This window comes from Delphinus delphis, chromosome 9 (assembly GCF_949987515.2).
Source record: "Delphinus delphis chromosome 9, mDelDel1.2, whole genome shotgun sequence".
Classification (NCBI taxonomy): Eukaryota; Metazoa; Chordata; class Mammalia; order Artiodactyla; family Delphinidae; genus Delphinus; species Delphinus delphis.
In genome coordinates this window covers 31,940,325-31,955,047 of record NC_082691.1, presented here as the reverse complement: position 1 = coordinate 31,955,047, position 14,723 = coordinate 31,940,325, and the positions used below count along the sequence as shown (strand labels likewise).

Below are 14,723 nucleotides of genomic sequence, written 5' to 3'. Positions count from 1 at the left end.
TACACATTGATTACTGTAGAGTTTCATAATGCAGCTCTCAGAAGCTAGTGAGGATCACTTAGGAGTGTTTGCCCAACATTCAGTGGTCTGAGACCACGACTTTGAAATCTTCAGCTTCACAGTTTTCACATGGTAGTATGCCTACTTCTCGGCCGACTTTTTTCACCTGTTGCATCTAGTAGCCTGTGGGCTAAGCCAGATGTTTGTAATCGTTGTGTAAAATGAAGGTAAGCAAACTTTATGTATGAACAGCTTGTTCATGAGGTTTATGTTTGAACTTCAGTAACATCTGTTTTTGTTGTTTTCAAAAGATACATAAATTCGTTTTTACTGTGTTCCAGATATTTGAGTAATTGCAAATAAGTGAGATGTTACTGTTAGTTACAGGAAAAATCTTCCCTTTGGAGGAGACAGTGCTGCTTTAATTTATTTCAAGACTGGTTCATCTAGTATTCAGAAAGGTTTTAATAAAGCAGGACCTCACTAGAGAGGAATGAACTGTTTTCCTCAAAACCTCTTTTTGGGGAAAAAAATTTTTTTTTAATGTATGCAATAAAAATTCATGAAAAATGGTTATCAGGGCTTTACTTTGGCTTTGGGAACCCCATGAAGATTTCTGTACATCTTTAAAAGTTTTCATTATGAAAGATTGTTAAGATGTGGAAAAAAGTACAAAGGATATACATACCACCAAGCTTAAGAAACAGACATCATCCATTCAGAAGAAGTCTTCTGTATATTCCTCCTTGACTGCATCTGGTCCTTTGTACCTTAAAACTTATTGCCTTCATGATTTTTTCTTTTTAATGAATCCAACTATTAAAAATAAGATTTAAAATAGCTCTTTAGGTAAACAGATCTGTTCTTACTATAGTGAAACGATATACCACAAAGGCCATAAACACTCTTTTATGTGTATTATCTGTATTAGAAATTAAGTGGTAATTTATTATAGCATCATTTCTTTATTTTAACAGTTTCTATGCCTTTGCAAATGTCAACGTGGGCTATAATGAAGAACATTGTTGCTAAGAATGGATTTTCCGGATTATTTACAGGTAAAAATATTTCCTTTATCAAACCATTGACTAAAATGATTACTTTTACCTTTAAATCTATCACCTTCCTAAATTACCTTTCGGTAGGAAATAACTGAAAATATTTCACATTTACTATTTCCTCCTAAATATCTTTGCTATAAAAGTTTAAAAATGTTAAATAACAGTAGATTTACTATTGACATTTCTAGGGAGGTGAGGAGTGAGCAGTTCGGCTTCTTCTTTGACAACAGTTTATGGGACAGTATTTCATATATCACTTCACTTACTTTGATAACTATCATCAGAACGAAACCAAATAAGTTACATTTAAAAAAATAAGGTAAAATTTGTTGTGAATTTTTTCTGTTCTCTTTCAGGCCTAATTCCTCGTTTAATTAAAATTGCTCCTGCTTGTGCTGTTATGATCAGTACATATGAATTTGCAAAGTCTTTTTTCCAGAAACAAAATGCTCGAAGACAGCAATACTAGAGATGCTATTTCAACCTGAAATAACAACCATGGCCAAATAATAAAATGGAGAATCTTAGACAAGAGCTTTTTTTCACCATTATCTTACAGTGGTTTTATATCTTTCTTATCTATAATTTAAATGAATAAAATTTCTACTTTGCATTTAAATCATAATCCTAATTTTTAAATAAATTTTTTATCCTAATTTTTGAGATTTTGAAAAAATCCAGAAATCATAACCATTGAGCATTCTTGTAAAGAAACGAAGAATTATCCTACACTGAAAGCAATAATCTCAGAGTTTGATACAAATCTTGGTTTAAGTTAATCCTATTGGGAGTGTGTCAGAGACAACAGAACATTTTGAATTGTGTGCTGAATGATGTAGAGAGTCTAAAAGAAAAATTCGCAGATCTTTTATACAATTTAAATCACGGACATAGATATTTAAGTATTTCAGCAAAGTAGATAATGGAAGGCAGTCTTCAGATAACATTATTCACATATACCACATATTACCTATTATTTTTTTAAATTCACATGCATTTGGTATTTTGTTTTTTTACCTTGTTACTGTTCTAAGGCCTCATGAATATTAGGATTTTTCTGATCAGAGGTGTATGGTTATTTTATCTTCATGAACCAAAAATATACTAATTTGTATGATATGCTGCTGTTTTTGATGACTAAAGACCCTGTATTATCTACTGTCTCTGCAAGAGAGAGGGAGCTTTTACTGCCTGTATCAGATGTTCACTTCAGTCAAACTTGCGTGTACAGTGGAAAACCACATTATATTCAGACCAGTAAAAATGCTCTGTCAGCACAGGTTTCAGCTGTCCTGTAATGTAAATATTACCATTTGTGGAGTTCTCTAGGTCATTTCTATTGGCTTGTTCTAGCAAAATTGAGACTATTACTACAGTATCAGTCACAGAGTATTTCCAAAATGTCCCTTGATTTTACACATCTCACATTAGTATGCTAGACCAAGAACTAAACAGGCAGCAGTTTCCTTGAAGAAAGAGCTTTTGGTCACTGGATGCTAATGCCTAAATAATTTAATGAATGTAAGAACGAAATAAAAAGGATATGATTTCAAGACAGGAAACAATATTCTTTTTTAATATTTTTGTTTTTCTCAGGATCTGTATCCTGGGAGAAAAAGCACTTTATTGCAGTCTCTGTGAATTTTATGAAAATGTGAAGCATTTTTTTCCCTAAAATAGAGTAATATATTTAAGTGCCAAATCTCTAGTGTTGGTAGAGGAATTAATGTTATTTTCTAATATAGCAGAAAACTGTTTATGTTTCACCAGAAATAAACTCTGTAGGGTTTGTATTTAACCTTTTGTGTTTATTTTATCCTGTGTTACCTTAAGTTTGCAACATATATATCCATAAAAATATATTTATAACTTTGACTTATATTTTCATTAAAATATTTTGTGCTTTCTTAAAATATCACTGTGCTTCTAGCTAAATATTTTCATATAAAATCATTATGTTAATGCTATACTACACACATATACATAAAACACACACACACATGAAAGTTTATCTTGAACACTGATGTTTAACAGTATTAAATTTAAATTTACCTTGGTTCTGCTAGGCTTCTTTTTGATAACTGGTAGAAAAAGGCAGAAAAATTTAGGTTTTGAAATGCTTTCAAAAAGCGGTCACGTATTTCAACTTAATGTCACTTATAAACAACGGAAGGGAAATTTTCATCCTCCCCCCACCCCACTACTGACTGCAGTTGTGAAAAATTCTTACTTTATGACTAGAATAACTTAAATAAATCTAATTCCCTACAGTTTTTCTAACATACATTACATGCAATGTATCTGAATGAAATGAAGGCTGAACTGAAGCTTTCTCTATACTTAAGTGGTCCAGAAGCATTAACAGTACCAACTGAAAAGCATTTGGTTACAAATTGTGTCCTTGGTAATGTTTCTGAAAGGAAACAGTTTCATTCTGTTAATGTTAATTTCTAACCTACACATTTAAATCTTTTAAGAAAAATGTCTTATGCAAGTATTACATGTTTGCTACCTTTCATATAATACACGTTTGACTTTTTTAAAAAGTAATATAGAATTAAAGTAAAATTTTATTTCTAGGAAGACTATTCACTATGCTTATTTAGCCCCATTTGACTACTTTAAATCCTAACCTCTTTTTTTCTGGGGCACAAATTACAGGGATGTGGGAAAGTTTAGTGTATCACTTTAAAATTTTTTTCCAAAATGAACTTTTAAAAATAAATTACTGCTGTTATATTTTAATCTATCATTCAGCACTTACTGAGACCTTTTATGTGGTAGGCAGTATAAAAAGCACTGGAGATAAGATGACATTTCAGATACTCTCACTGGCCTTCAGGTTTCAGCTGTGATTGCTACAAGTATACAAAAGGAGTGATGGAAAAGCTGAAGAATTCTCCCCTCAGCCTGTGGTGGAGGGACTGGTCAGGAGATACTTCTAAGATTAGGACATGCGATCCAATTAAACATACCTGGAGGTTGGGAGTCTTCAATCAGGCAGTGGTATTTAGCGCCAGTGGCTTGAGCGGAGAGTATATATGGCCATGAGGTAGGAGATAAGATTGGAGATGGAGTCCAAGGGGCCTTGTCCGCCAAAGGAGGAACAAGAAGCAACAGGGAGCCAAGTAAGTATTTTTGGCACAGCTTTAGAAGTTACAGTTGTGTTCTGTTTTGTTTTTCCCCCAAGACCAGTATTTTCTTTTAACTGAAAGAAAATAGAGTAGCACAGTTTAGCACAGCTATAGAACAGAAAACACTAGAATGTGTCACGTGTTAAGGCCAAGTGCTGTGTAGTGAAACTTTGGTTTTAGTTGGGTTTTAGAAAAATAACTGGCAGTATGAAAAATAGGACTTATAATAAGGTGATCTATTTAAAAACAAAAGTTTGGGTTTGGATTAAAATATATTTTTAAAAGGTACCACTGTGACATTGGTATAATTTTATCTTCTATCAGTGAAAAAAAACAAATGCTAAAGCAAAATACAAGGTGCTTTGCTTACAGAAGAGCAAAGTGGACTAGTTTAAAAAAAATAAGGAGCCCTGATGTTCAAAGCAGTCATGTGACATTTCCAAGGTAATCCAATGTATTAGTTTATCAAAACTAGAAACTGTAACCAACAGCAGGAAATTTAACAAAGAATTTACATAAGTTGTAAATTTGAGAAACATTTTTAACCACTTGAAAACTTGTATGTAAATCTAATAAAGATGACTTAAATAAAAACCAGCTGAGTCTACTTGGATTTTTAAGGTTTCTGTCAATCATAATTAATAGTAGTCTGTATTTGGTACTTACCGCTTAACAACTTATACATATGATTTTATTTAATGTTGACATCCTCATGCCATCAGGCAGGTGCTGAGAAGATGGTGATGTTTCCATTTTACAGGTGAGAAAACAAACATGGTTGTTACATAATAAAATCAGAACACTGCCAAAACCACTACTGTACTGTACCACTTCAAAAGATGTTGTCAGCTTTAAAGCATATCATGTCATTTAAAAAAAAATAAAACGTATTTAATTTGATACAAAATGAGGATTTCTCCGAAACCATTTTCATATTAGTATTTTAGGTGTTGATATACACTTACCACATTTGTTGAAACGAAAGTTCACTGTACATCCTAAATAAAGTAACTTTTTGTCAAGGAAAAAAATAAGACTGCTACTGCATGGTACAAAATGTTTAATATACATGCAACAAGTGTCGTACATCAAGGCAACAAAATACACATGGAAATAGTAGCATATAGTTCAGCATTCTATTTAGGGGAGGGTGTGTGAACAAGAAACACTACCACCTAAAATTAAAGATTGAGACATACCTCATGCAAACATTAACAAACTACCTCTATAACTAGTGTGAAATGAACTGTGTAGAAACCTGAAGTCACATTAGCAGATGAATTTTATACCAAGAGCTCCAAGAAAGGAGAAAAAGTCATTATCCTCAGATGTCATGTTTAAATCTGCATTTAGCAGCATGTTAAGATGCACAAGTTATTATACACATTAGGCAAATCTGAAAAACTTGATCAATTATGGAACCTTGTGTTTCTATATTATAAAAATGTATGGAAAAAATTTAACAATGATTTTTTTTTAATTACTGAAGGATAATAAATGACATTTGAGAGTGGACCATGAATGAAAGCATTTAAACATTCTGATAGCTGTTAGGAAAGCAGCAATAGTGCTTAAGGCTAGCCTAAAATTTTTGAAGTTCCCCTCCTTAACCATTCTCATTCCCTCCTCCCAAGGTTTCCACTGTCCTCATTTAAACCTTCCTTCTGTTCCCCCAGGCTGATTACAAATTGCTTTAGATACCTCTCACTCACAATAATGTGTACAGAATTAAGAAGAAAGGTACCATTTCTCAATATTTGCATTACTGCAAGTACTAAAGCCTCAAGCTAAAGGAATAAAGCTCTGAATATGTTCTGGTACATCTAAGATAATTTATTTTAAGGGATTTCAGGGCTTCTTTGTCCCTGAAATGACCCTGTTTGAATGGTCTTACATATAAGACTAGCCTTGTTACTATTATCTTAAATTCCAAATGATGAGCATAAAGCTCTAAATATTTCAGAGAACCACCACACTCCCACATTTCTAATACAAAGAATGACTGTAACAAGTGCTTCTTGTCTCCTCTCAATCAAATATTTTAGGAGGAACATTCTATATGTCAAAGTTACTAAGTTTGAATGTAGTGTTTTGTTAACAAATAAAAATGGCATATGAAGTCCCCAATAAGTACTGTAGTAGCCTCTTCATGTAAACAATGTATAAAAACTTCTTTGGCACAGCTGATCATGTTTTCCTCATATTACTTACTACAGAAAATATACTTCATACATTTTCTCTTTCAACATGGTGGAATTTTTAGGGACAAATGAACAGTTCCAAAATTTGCAAAAATTTAAAAGATGGCTCATGGCTTTTTAAAAAAAAAACTAATTTTTTACCTGTAGAAGTGGAGTAACTTTTAACATTAACATCAATTTTAAAATGAGATTATGGTATGATTAATGACGGAAGCTGTAAAGCATGTATGACACAATTCATTCTTGCATACGAGGCAGAAAAACAGCACTGGATGTCAGACACATTGTTAAGTATGGTGATTAGCCTACTGATCCTTAACTTTAAAAGCTTCTCAGATCCTTAAATGAACTTGAACTCTTTCCTGATAAAATACTTTTTCAAAATCTGTTCTACATTTTTAAATGTTTCCAGTTTATGAGACATAAATTTGATCAATTTTGAAATTGATAAACTTTTAAGAAAATCTTGGAAAAACAAAAACAAGAAATGTATTCACTTTACCTTAATGGTCTAAAATACTGTAAAACACTTTCCCTGTGACCCTAACAACTTTAGTAACTGCCTAACGACACATCCTACAAAATTTATAAAATGTTAAGTGGAATGTTAGGTTGATGCCAAATGATAAAGAAAAACTGAATAAGCCACTGTGAAACTGCAGCTAAGAACCTTTCTCTTCACTTTAAAGACAAGGCATTTCAATATCAGAACTTGGGAAGAAATTCATGAAAAATGAAGTAACTCATTCTTAGAAAATTTAATCACTGAATAAAAGAGCAAAAGAAAATACTTAGCTTAAGTCTCTAGAATAAAACCTTGAACTCGGTCTCTGGCAATTATGACACGTTTAAATATATGAAAATCAGCTCAATAATAAATGTGTACAATTTGCCATGGATGATTAGAGGATCTCTGAAAGTTTTTCTTAAGCCTATTCATTTTTAAACTTCCTCAGTGACAAATATAGGAATTTTAAAATGAAAAGTGGCAGAGTCATTTTGTTTTCACTTAGAAGTTTACATGGAGTGGACTGAATTCTCTAATATAAGCGACAGAATTCCAGACATGTGCCAGAGCAATATAAAATTCCAGATGTTTTCCCAGCAGTCAAACTTACATAAATAGAACATTTGCAACATAAAAACTTTTGGCTTTTACATAAAATTTTTCAGGATGGAGTTAGACCTGGACTTGTCATCTCTGTTGTAGGACTTGCAAGGTAGTCATTAGATTTTAGGCTTGTTAGAGATTTGTAACTTGCCACTGATGTTAGAGACCCACAGAGACCAAGTAATGAGGGAGTATCTTCTTTACCTGAAAATTAGGATAAAATAACAAATATTTAATTTCCCTTGAAGCATAATACCAAAAAGATCCTAAAGCCATTAAAATCTTACATACTCTACAAAACAGTACAAACATCTAACTATAAAATCAAACACCTATATGTTAACATGTTTGATCTTTCAGTAGTTTCAGTGGTACCCTTATAAAACATTACAGAGGGAATATTTGTGCTTCTTGTAAAAGTTCTAGATATGGAAGTTTGAGATGTTTTGGAACAAGAAAGTTTACCTTGTTTTGGAGAATATGATCGTATTCAATTAGTAAAGAATAACAAAAAATTAAAGTAACAATACCAGTGCTCAGGCCACAGGAATACCAGGAAATCCGTATGTAGGTAACGTAATACAGCAGAAGCAGAATTGCTTCAATTCAGTTGGAGGGCTTGATCTGGGAAGTTTTTATTCACTTACTGAATAAATGTTTATTCAGCACCTACTCTGCATCAGGAGTATTGTTACACAGTGCTGGACTTCAGTAGGCCCAAGAAGGAGGAATAGCAGATCTGTTTCCGCAGCTGGGGAAAACAAGTTCTTTCCAGAGCTGAGTAAGTTTCAACCCACAGTGTGCAAGTACCAGCGATAAGTGGCTGGTCTGAGGCTGTGAAAGGCTAATAAGGTCTTTGAAAACTAGCGGTTTTCCAAAGAAGATGGAAAGCTTAGGTTTTACTCACGTGGTTATAGAAGTATAAACTGAACCAGATATCAGATGTTTCTGAATATTACACATTGTTTCAAACAGTCCCTCTGCACTGTTCTCATAGTTGTCGTATTAATGCTTTAACCCACTTTGTCATACTGTATGATAACTGTGGGGCTCTCTCCTTTATTAAACTATAGACTCTGAGAAAGGACATGGAATTTGTTGTGTTCGTTATTATATTCCCAGTGCTAGCACACAGTAGACACTCATTAAATAATTATGTAATTAATGATAATTCAGTAAGAACTGCACTGGGACACGAACGAACTCCTGTGTTCTTTACAGCTATGTGCCCTGGGGAAAGGCATCTTCTCTGAGCCTATTCTTTCCTTTGTAAAATGAGAACAGGTACCAAAAGATGACAACGTTAACTTCATAGTTTTGCTGACTAAAAAATACAGGAAAATACAACGGGTTAGGAAAAGATATAGAAGAGTAATTGTCACATTCAGGTTTCAAATGTTTTATCATCTTATGTCAGGATCAAAAGATATAGATGTTTCAAGAACCCTTTTAATGTCTAAGTTTAGAGACCTATTTCAGGCCAAAATGAGCTCTAGAGTTCCTGCTAAATGCTCCAGGAACTCAACTGCTTTGGATAGTCTCTCCCAAATTTCCAATTCATTACTGACCTGTAATGTTTTAAAGAGATTTACTACTAATTACATATACATATGTATGTATATATAACTATTTTCTTTATTGTAAATATATATGTCACGTACAATTTACCATTTCTGTCATTTTAAGTGTACAATTCAATGGCATTAATTACGTTCATGGTATTGTGCAACCATCACCAACCGCTATTTCCAAAAATTTTCATCAGCCCAAACAAAAAATCCCTGCCCTCTTTAAACAGTAACTCTACATTCTCCCCTTCCCCTCAGTCTCGGGAAACCTCTAATCTACTTTCTGTCTGTGAATTTGCCCATCCTAGATTTATTCTTATAAGTGGAATCATACAGCATTTGCCCTTTTGTGTCTGGCTTATTTCACTCAGCATAATGTTTTTTAAGGTTCATCCGTGTTGTATGTATCAGAACTTCATCCCTTTTCTATGGCTGAGTAATATTCCATTGTATGTACATACTACATTTTGCTTCTCCATTCACCTGTATGGACATTTGGGTTGCTTCCACCTTTTGACTACTGGAAATAATGCTGATGTAAACACTGGCACACAAGTATCTGTTTGGATCCTGTTTTCAGTTCTTTGAGAGTATATACTTAGGTTACACATATTTCTCAAATATAAAGATTATAACACAGTAATTGCAAAAGACTAAACCTAAATGTCTAACATAGTTACACAGTGGAGTAATATGCAGCTGTAGAAGAGAACGAGAAAGATCTCTACTGCTGTGTCGTGATTTCCAGAATGTACTATTTAGTGGAAAAAGAAAAGTGCGAAATAGTGCATAGTATGTTACCTTTTATCTTAAAAAGGAATATGAATTTATTTAAATTTGCATATGTTTTAAAGATCAATAGAAAGATAATTTAAAAATAAAAATGGTTACTTACAAAAGTAGAAGTGAACAGAGTTGAGGTGAAGTTTAAACATAGTACTTTGACTCTGGGATATATTCTCAAGATAAAATAATTAAAAACAAATCTTAAGCTATTTTAACTTACCCTATTTTAGTAATATAGATACTATTAGCTTGAAATTAAAACATATAATAGAAAAAAGCAAATAAGTCATTATGTTTCTATAAATTAGGAGCCAATATTTTATCATAAGATATAAAAATACAAAATCAAGTACATGGAAACCTGGACTCTTATGTGTGAATTACAAAATAAGATAAATTTAAGGTACATTTTTCTTTAAAAAAAATTCCTAACTGTCTAGTGAAGAGGGTTAGAAACAATGACCAATTCAGTCACAACAGGCACCCCTATGGCCCAGATTATGTTCTCTAACATCATTTTCTAGTGTAAGGAAACAGGACTTCTTGGAGAAATAGCTGATCCTGGGTATGGGCATGAAATATACCGAAGTAACTCAGATCATCTTGTTTTACACAGAGCAAGGAAGCTGTGACAGACTACCAGGATGTCAAAAGGACATAGGGGCCATCTTTTTCATAAGGGTCTCTCAGTGTCCAAAAAGGACAGTGACCTCCTGATGAGACATACTGAAAAAGATCCATTATTCATGTTGTATTCTTGCCAAATATGTTTAACCTGAATATGATAGCAATGAACAATCAGAGAAATCTAAATTGTCAGGCATTTAACAAAACAACTGGCTTGGGTGCCTAAAATATATAAATGTCAAGTGAGAGAAAAAGAAAAGTTGGGGATTGCTCTGCTAGATGAAAGGACACCAAAGAGATTGAAAACTAAATGCATTGTGGGATCCTTGATTGGACTGGACCTAAAAAAAAAAAAGCTAGGATATTACTGGAAAAGTGGAGAAATCATAACATTCAATACTTATCAGGTAATATTGTACTAAGGTTAAATTTCCTAGGGCTTCCCTGGTGGCGCAGCGGTTGAGAATCTGCCTGCTAATGCAGGGGACATGGGTTCGAGCCCTGGTCTGGGAGGATCCCACATGCCGCGGAGCAGCTGGGCCCGTGAGCCACAACTACTGAGCCTGCGCGTCTGGAGCCTGTGCTCCACAACAAGAGAGGCTGCGATAGTGAGAGGCCCGCGCACCACGATGAAGAGTGGCCCTCGCTTGCCACAACTAGAGAAAGCCCTCGCACAGAAACGAAGACCCAGCACAGCAAAAATAAAAATAAATAAATTTAAAAAAGGCAAAAAAAAAAAAAAAATTTCCTGAGGTCATAATGGTGTGGCTTTGTAAGAAAACATCCTTATCCCTAGGAGATACATGCTGATGTATTTAAAGTGTCATGGTCTCTGCAATTTACTTTCAGATGGTTGAGCAAAACAGAAAACACAGATACACGAGTAAACGGAGGGAGCATGTGCCCACACGGGCAAGATAAAGCAGTGTGGTAACATGTTAACGACTGGCAAATCTAGGTAAAGCATATATAGGTGTTCATTCTCCTTTTCTTTCACTTTTTCTGTAGGTTTGAAATTACCCAAAACAAAAAGTTGGAGTGGGGAAAGAAGGCAAGGTACATGAAGTCCTCAGCTATGCCTTAAGGAAATAAACCATACAGCAGAGCTGAGTGGCATAGCAAGGAAAGCATGGGGAGATCTACAGATGCCAGCCTTCCAAGACCGACAGCTGACCTCTGAAAATACGGATGCTATGGAGCCTTCAGGGTAGTGTGGTGCCCTCAAGGAACCCCAAAAGAAGCTTCATTCCAACACTTCATTTAAAAATAAAAAATTTTAAAAAGGTGCATAAGAATCCAAAATGGTTATGTTCATTGTGACTGCAGCTATGCAACTACGCTTATAAAAGGAAATAAGCAAAACTGTATTAAGGTAGAGGATGACAGGTGATTATTCCAAAATGTTCTTCAATATTGTTGCAATGTCAACAGCAGCTAATGTATGTGTATATATATATGCATAGACCTAAATGCATGTAAAATTACTACAGTCGATTAAAAATAACAAGCATGTTAAAATGTGAGTTAATAGTGATATTTTAAAAGCAATTTACTGATATGGGGAGGAAAGAACTTGTCAGGGTCAATGAAACTTTCTAGCCCAGACGGCTGGGAGAGTGGTAGTTCCTAGCAGAAATAAGTTAGTCATCAGGAGCAGAAAATGGATTGTTTTATACCAAGAAAGATCAGTCTTGTTTTAAATGTCTTGATATGGAGTCTGGACTATACAAGTCTTCAGATGGTAATAATACAAACATCATTAAATGAGAAGTCATTCACTCAGCCCAATTTACTGGGTATTCTCTATGTGTCCTCTATCCCGAAGTGATCAAACCCACTTCCTGCCCATAGGGAACTTAGTATATGATAGAAATAAATACAAACAGAAAATTATAATCAAATGCAGTAAGTGTAAGAATAATAAGTAAAGGGTATTATGGAAGCTCAAAGGACAAGTGTCCAAACCAAATCAGAAGGTATGGGTTGGGGGGTAATTTGGGAAGTTTCAGGGAAAAAGTGACCATTAAACTGAACCCTAGTGGACGTTCATGCCCAAGGAGGCAAAAATCAGACGAGGCTCTGCAGAGGGACAACATGAACAAAGGCAGAGAGGGAAGAAGCAGCACCCAAGGTACAGGGAGCTACAAGCAAGAAATGAGACTAGAAGAATAGACAAAGGCCACAGGAGACTTGAGAGGTGATGTTATGGAGCCTGGAAAGGATCTTGTTGTAATCATAACAATACATCTGTGTTGTGACTTGAAATCAAGTCTTCAAATTCAGAGACTACATTCTTCATCGTACTCTTAGACGGAAGTGAGCCACTGAAGACTTTTACATAAGGGAATTACATGCTTAGTTTGTATTTTAAATACGTGAGGACTCTGTGAAACATGACTTTGAGGGAAATAAAATGGATATAGTGAAACCAGTAAGAAGGCTATGGCAGCTACCTGAACCATGTTAGCAGTAGAAGGGACACAGAATGGAACACGTGCAGAGATCTTCAGAAAGTTAAACTGGTAGGAGTTGGTGAAGGCAAAACGTAGGTGGGAGGAGCCATGAACGATTCAGTAGATTATGAGAAGTGATAAGTGAATGGTGAGATCATCAACATTATAATAAGGAAGAGAAGTCTGGAGTAGGGAGGAAAGGGGTCAGTGAAGAAATGAAGAGGAGGTAAATACATATCCTAATTTTAAGGAACGCCTAAAGAGATTACTTAGCCACTATCATACACCCATAAATATAGAGAAAATGTTACATTAAACTGTTGTGCAAGGACGACGTCACCTTTTTTGAGATCAACAGTCAAGAAAATGGGTGGTCATAATTTTATGCAATAGAATTTCAAAATATTAGAACCAATGTGTGTTGTGGTTGTAGCTAGCCAAGAGGGAGCTTTGACATAGTTGTTTTTGCATGAATGTACATGAACTTGGTCACAGGTATTCGTACTGATATCACTTTGAGTTAGTTGTGTTTGTATGTCGCTTAAAACGCCTTCAAAAACATTGTAGTATAATTTGCCCTTAAAATTAAGAGTTTGTTCAAAGAAAAGCATGAAAACAAACAGACAGCAGGATATAAGTTTCATATCAGTAAAACAAATACTCATTACAGGAATCAGTGCAATTCATAATTTCTTGTAAAACAGCATAAAAGTGCTTGTGAAAAAAAGAAATCTGTAATAAAGAGAAAAACCAGGGAAGTTGATGAAGCTTTGTGACATATGCAAAGGAACTGCTTATTCACATGCCAGGCATGTAACTGAAGGCAGAAGAAACCCCTCAGAACAGATAAAAAATTTTGAAGCATAGGCAACTGATGTGACTGATTCATGAATCATGCAGGATTTCTGTTAAAATGTCAAACATCAGTTTATCATGGAATTCCTATGGTCTTTGAAGAGACACTGTTTAACTTTCAGAAGCATCTGATCTAATTGAGGAAGAAAATGAAACTAAGGCAAACAGGAAAGTGTCTGCATTAAAAATGTGCAGGATACTTGTTGATAATTTGAAAGAAAATCCCTACAGCAGTGGAGTACTATTTTAGGAAATGGTTCACTGTTGGAACAGAGGATGATACTGTGAGGAAAGACATAGCTACTGACAATTTTGATTAAGAAATGGTTCAGAATAGATGGGCTCTGAACATGAAGAAGTTCTTGACAACTCAATTCACTTTTATTCTCCCTTCTACAGCTACAGAGGAGTGAAATTAATTTTTAAAACTTATGCTTAAAGTCTAAAAGAAGCAATGATCAGAAAATAAAATCAAGAAACATTTCCATTTACAATAGCACCTAAAAGAATAAAATACTTAGGAATAAATTTAACCAGAAGTATGCAAGAGCTGTACACTGATAACTACAAAATAGTGTTGAAAAAAACTCGAGGTCAAAATAAATGGAAAAACATCCCTTATTTCTGTGGACTGGAAGACAATATTGTTAAGATGGCAATGTTTCCCAAATTGATCTACAAATTTAATGTAATCCCCGTCAAAATTCTAACTGCCTTTTTTTCAGAAATGACAAGTTGATTCTCAAATCATATGGAAAGGCAAAGGACCCCAAATACCTGAAACAACCTTGGAAAAGAACAAAGTTGTAGGACTCACATGTCCTGATTTCAAAACTTACTACAAAGCTACAGTAATTAGGACAGTGTGGTATGGAGCAAGGTTAATGTGGCACTGTCACAGACACACAGACCAAGAGAATAGAAATG

At 34.4% G+C, this 14,723-nt stretch overlaps 2 protein-coding genes across 5 annotated transcripts in view; one reads left to right on the top strand and one right to left on the bottom strand.

The window, feature by feature from the left end:
• The window catches only part of SLC25A40 (solute carrier family 25 member 40), a 58,476-nt gene extending 53,700 nt beyond the window's left edge, over positions 1 to 4,776 (top strand). For all 3 annotated transcript variants that reach the window (XM_069541011.1, XM_060020376.2, XM_060020375.2), the window contains 2 exons: positions 978 to 1,058; positions 1,418 to 4,776. In XM_069541011.1, the coding sequence (XP_069397112.1) occupies positions 978 to 1,058; positions 1,418 to 1,530 (194 nt within the window). In that variant the 3' untranslated portion in view covers positions 1,531 to 4,776. The remainder of the gene's footprint in view (positions 1 to 977; positions 1,059 to 1,417) is intronic.
• A 469-nt stretch (positions 4,777 to 5,245) lies between these two features.
• The window catches only part of RUNDC3B (RUN domain containing 3B), a 147,886-nt gene continuing 138,408 nt past the window's right edge, over positions 5,246 to 14,723 (bottom strand). For both annotated transcript variants that reach the window (XM_060020373.1, XM_060020374.1), the window contains one exon: positions 5,246 to 7,711. In XM_060020373.1, coding sequence (XP_059876356.1) covers positions 7,566 to 7,711 — 146 coding nt within the window. In that variant the 3' untranslated portion in view covers positions 5,246 to 7,565. The remainder of the gene's footprint in view (positions 7,712 to 14,723) is intronic.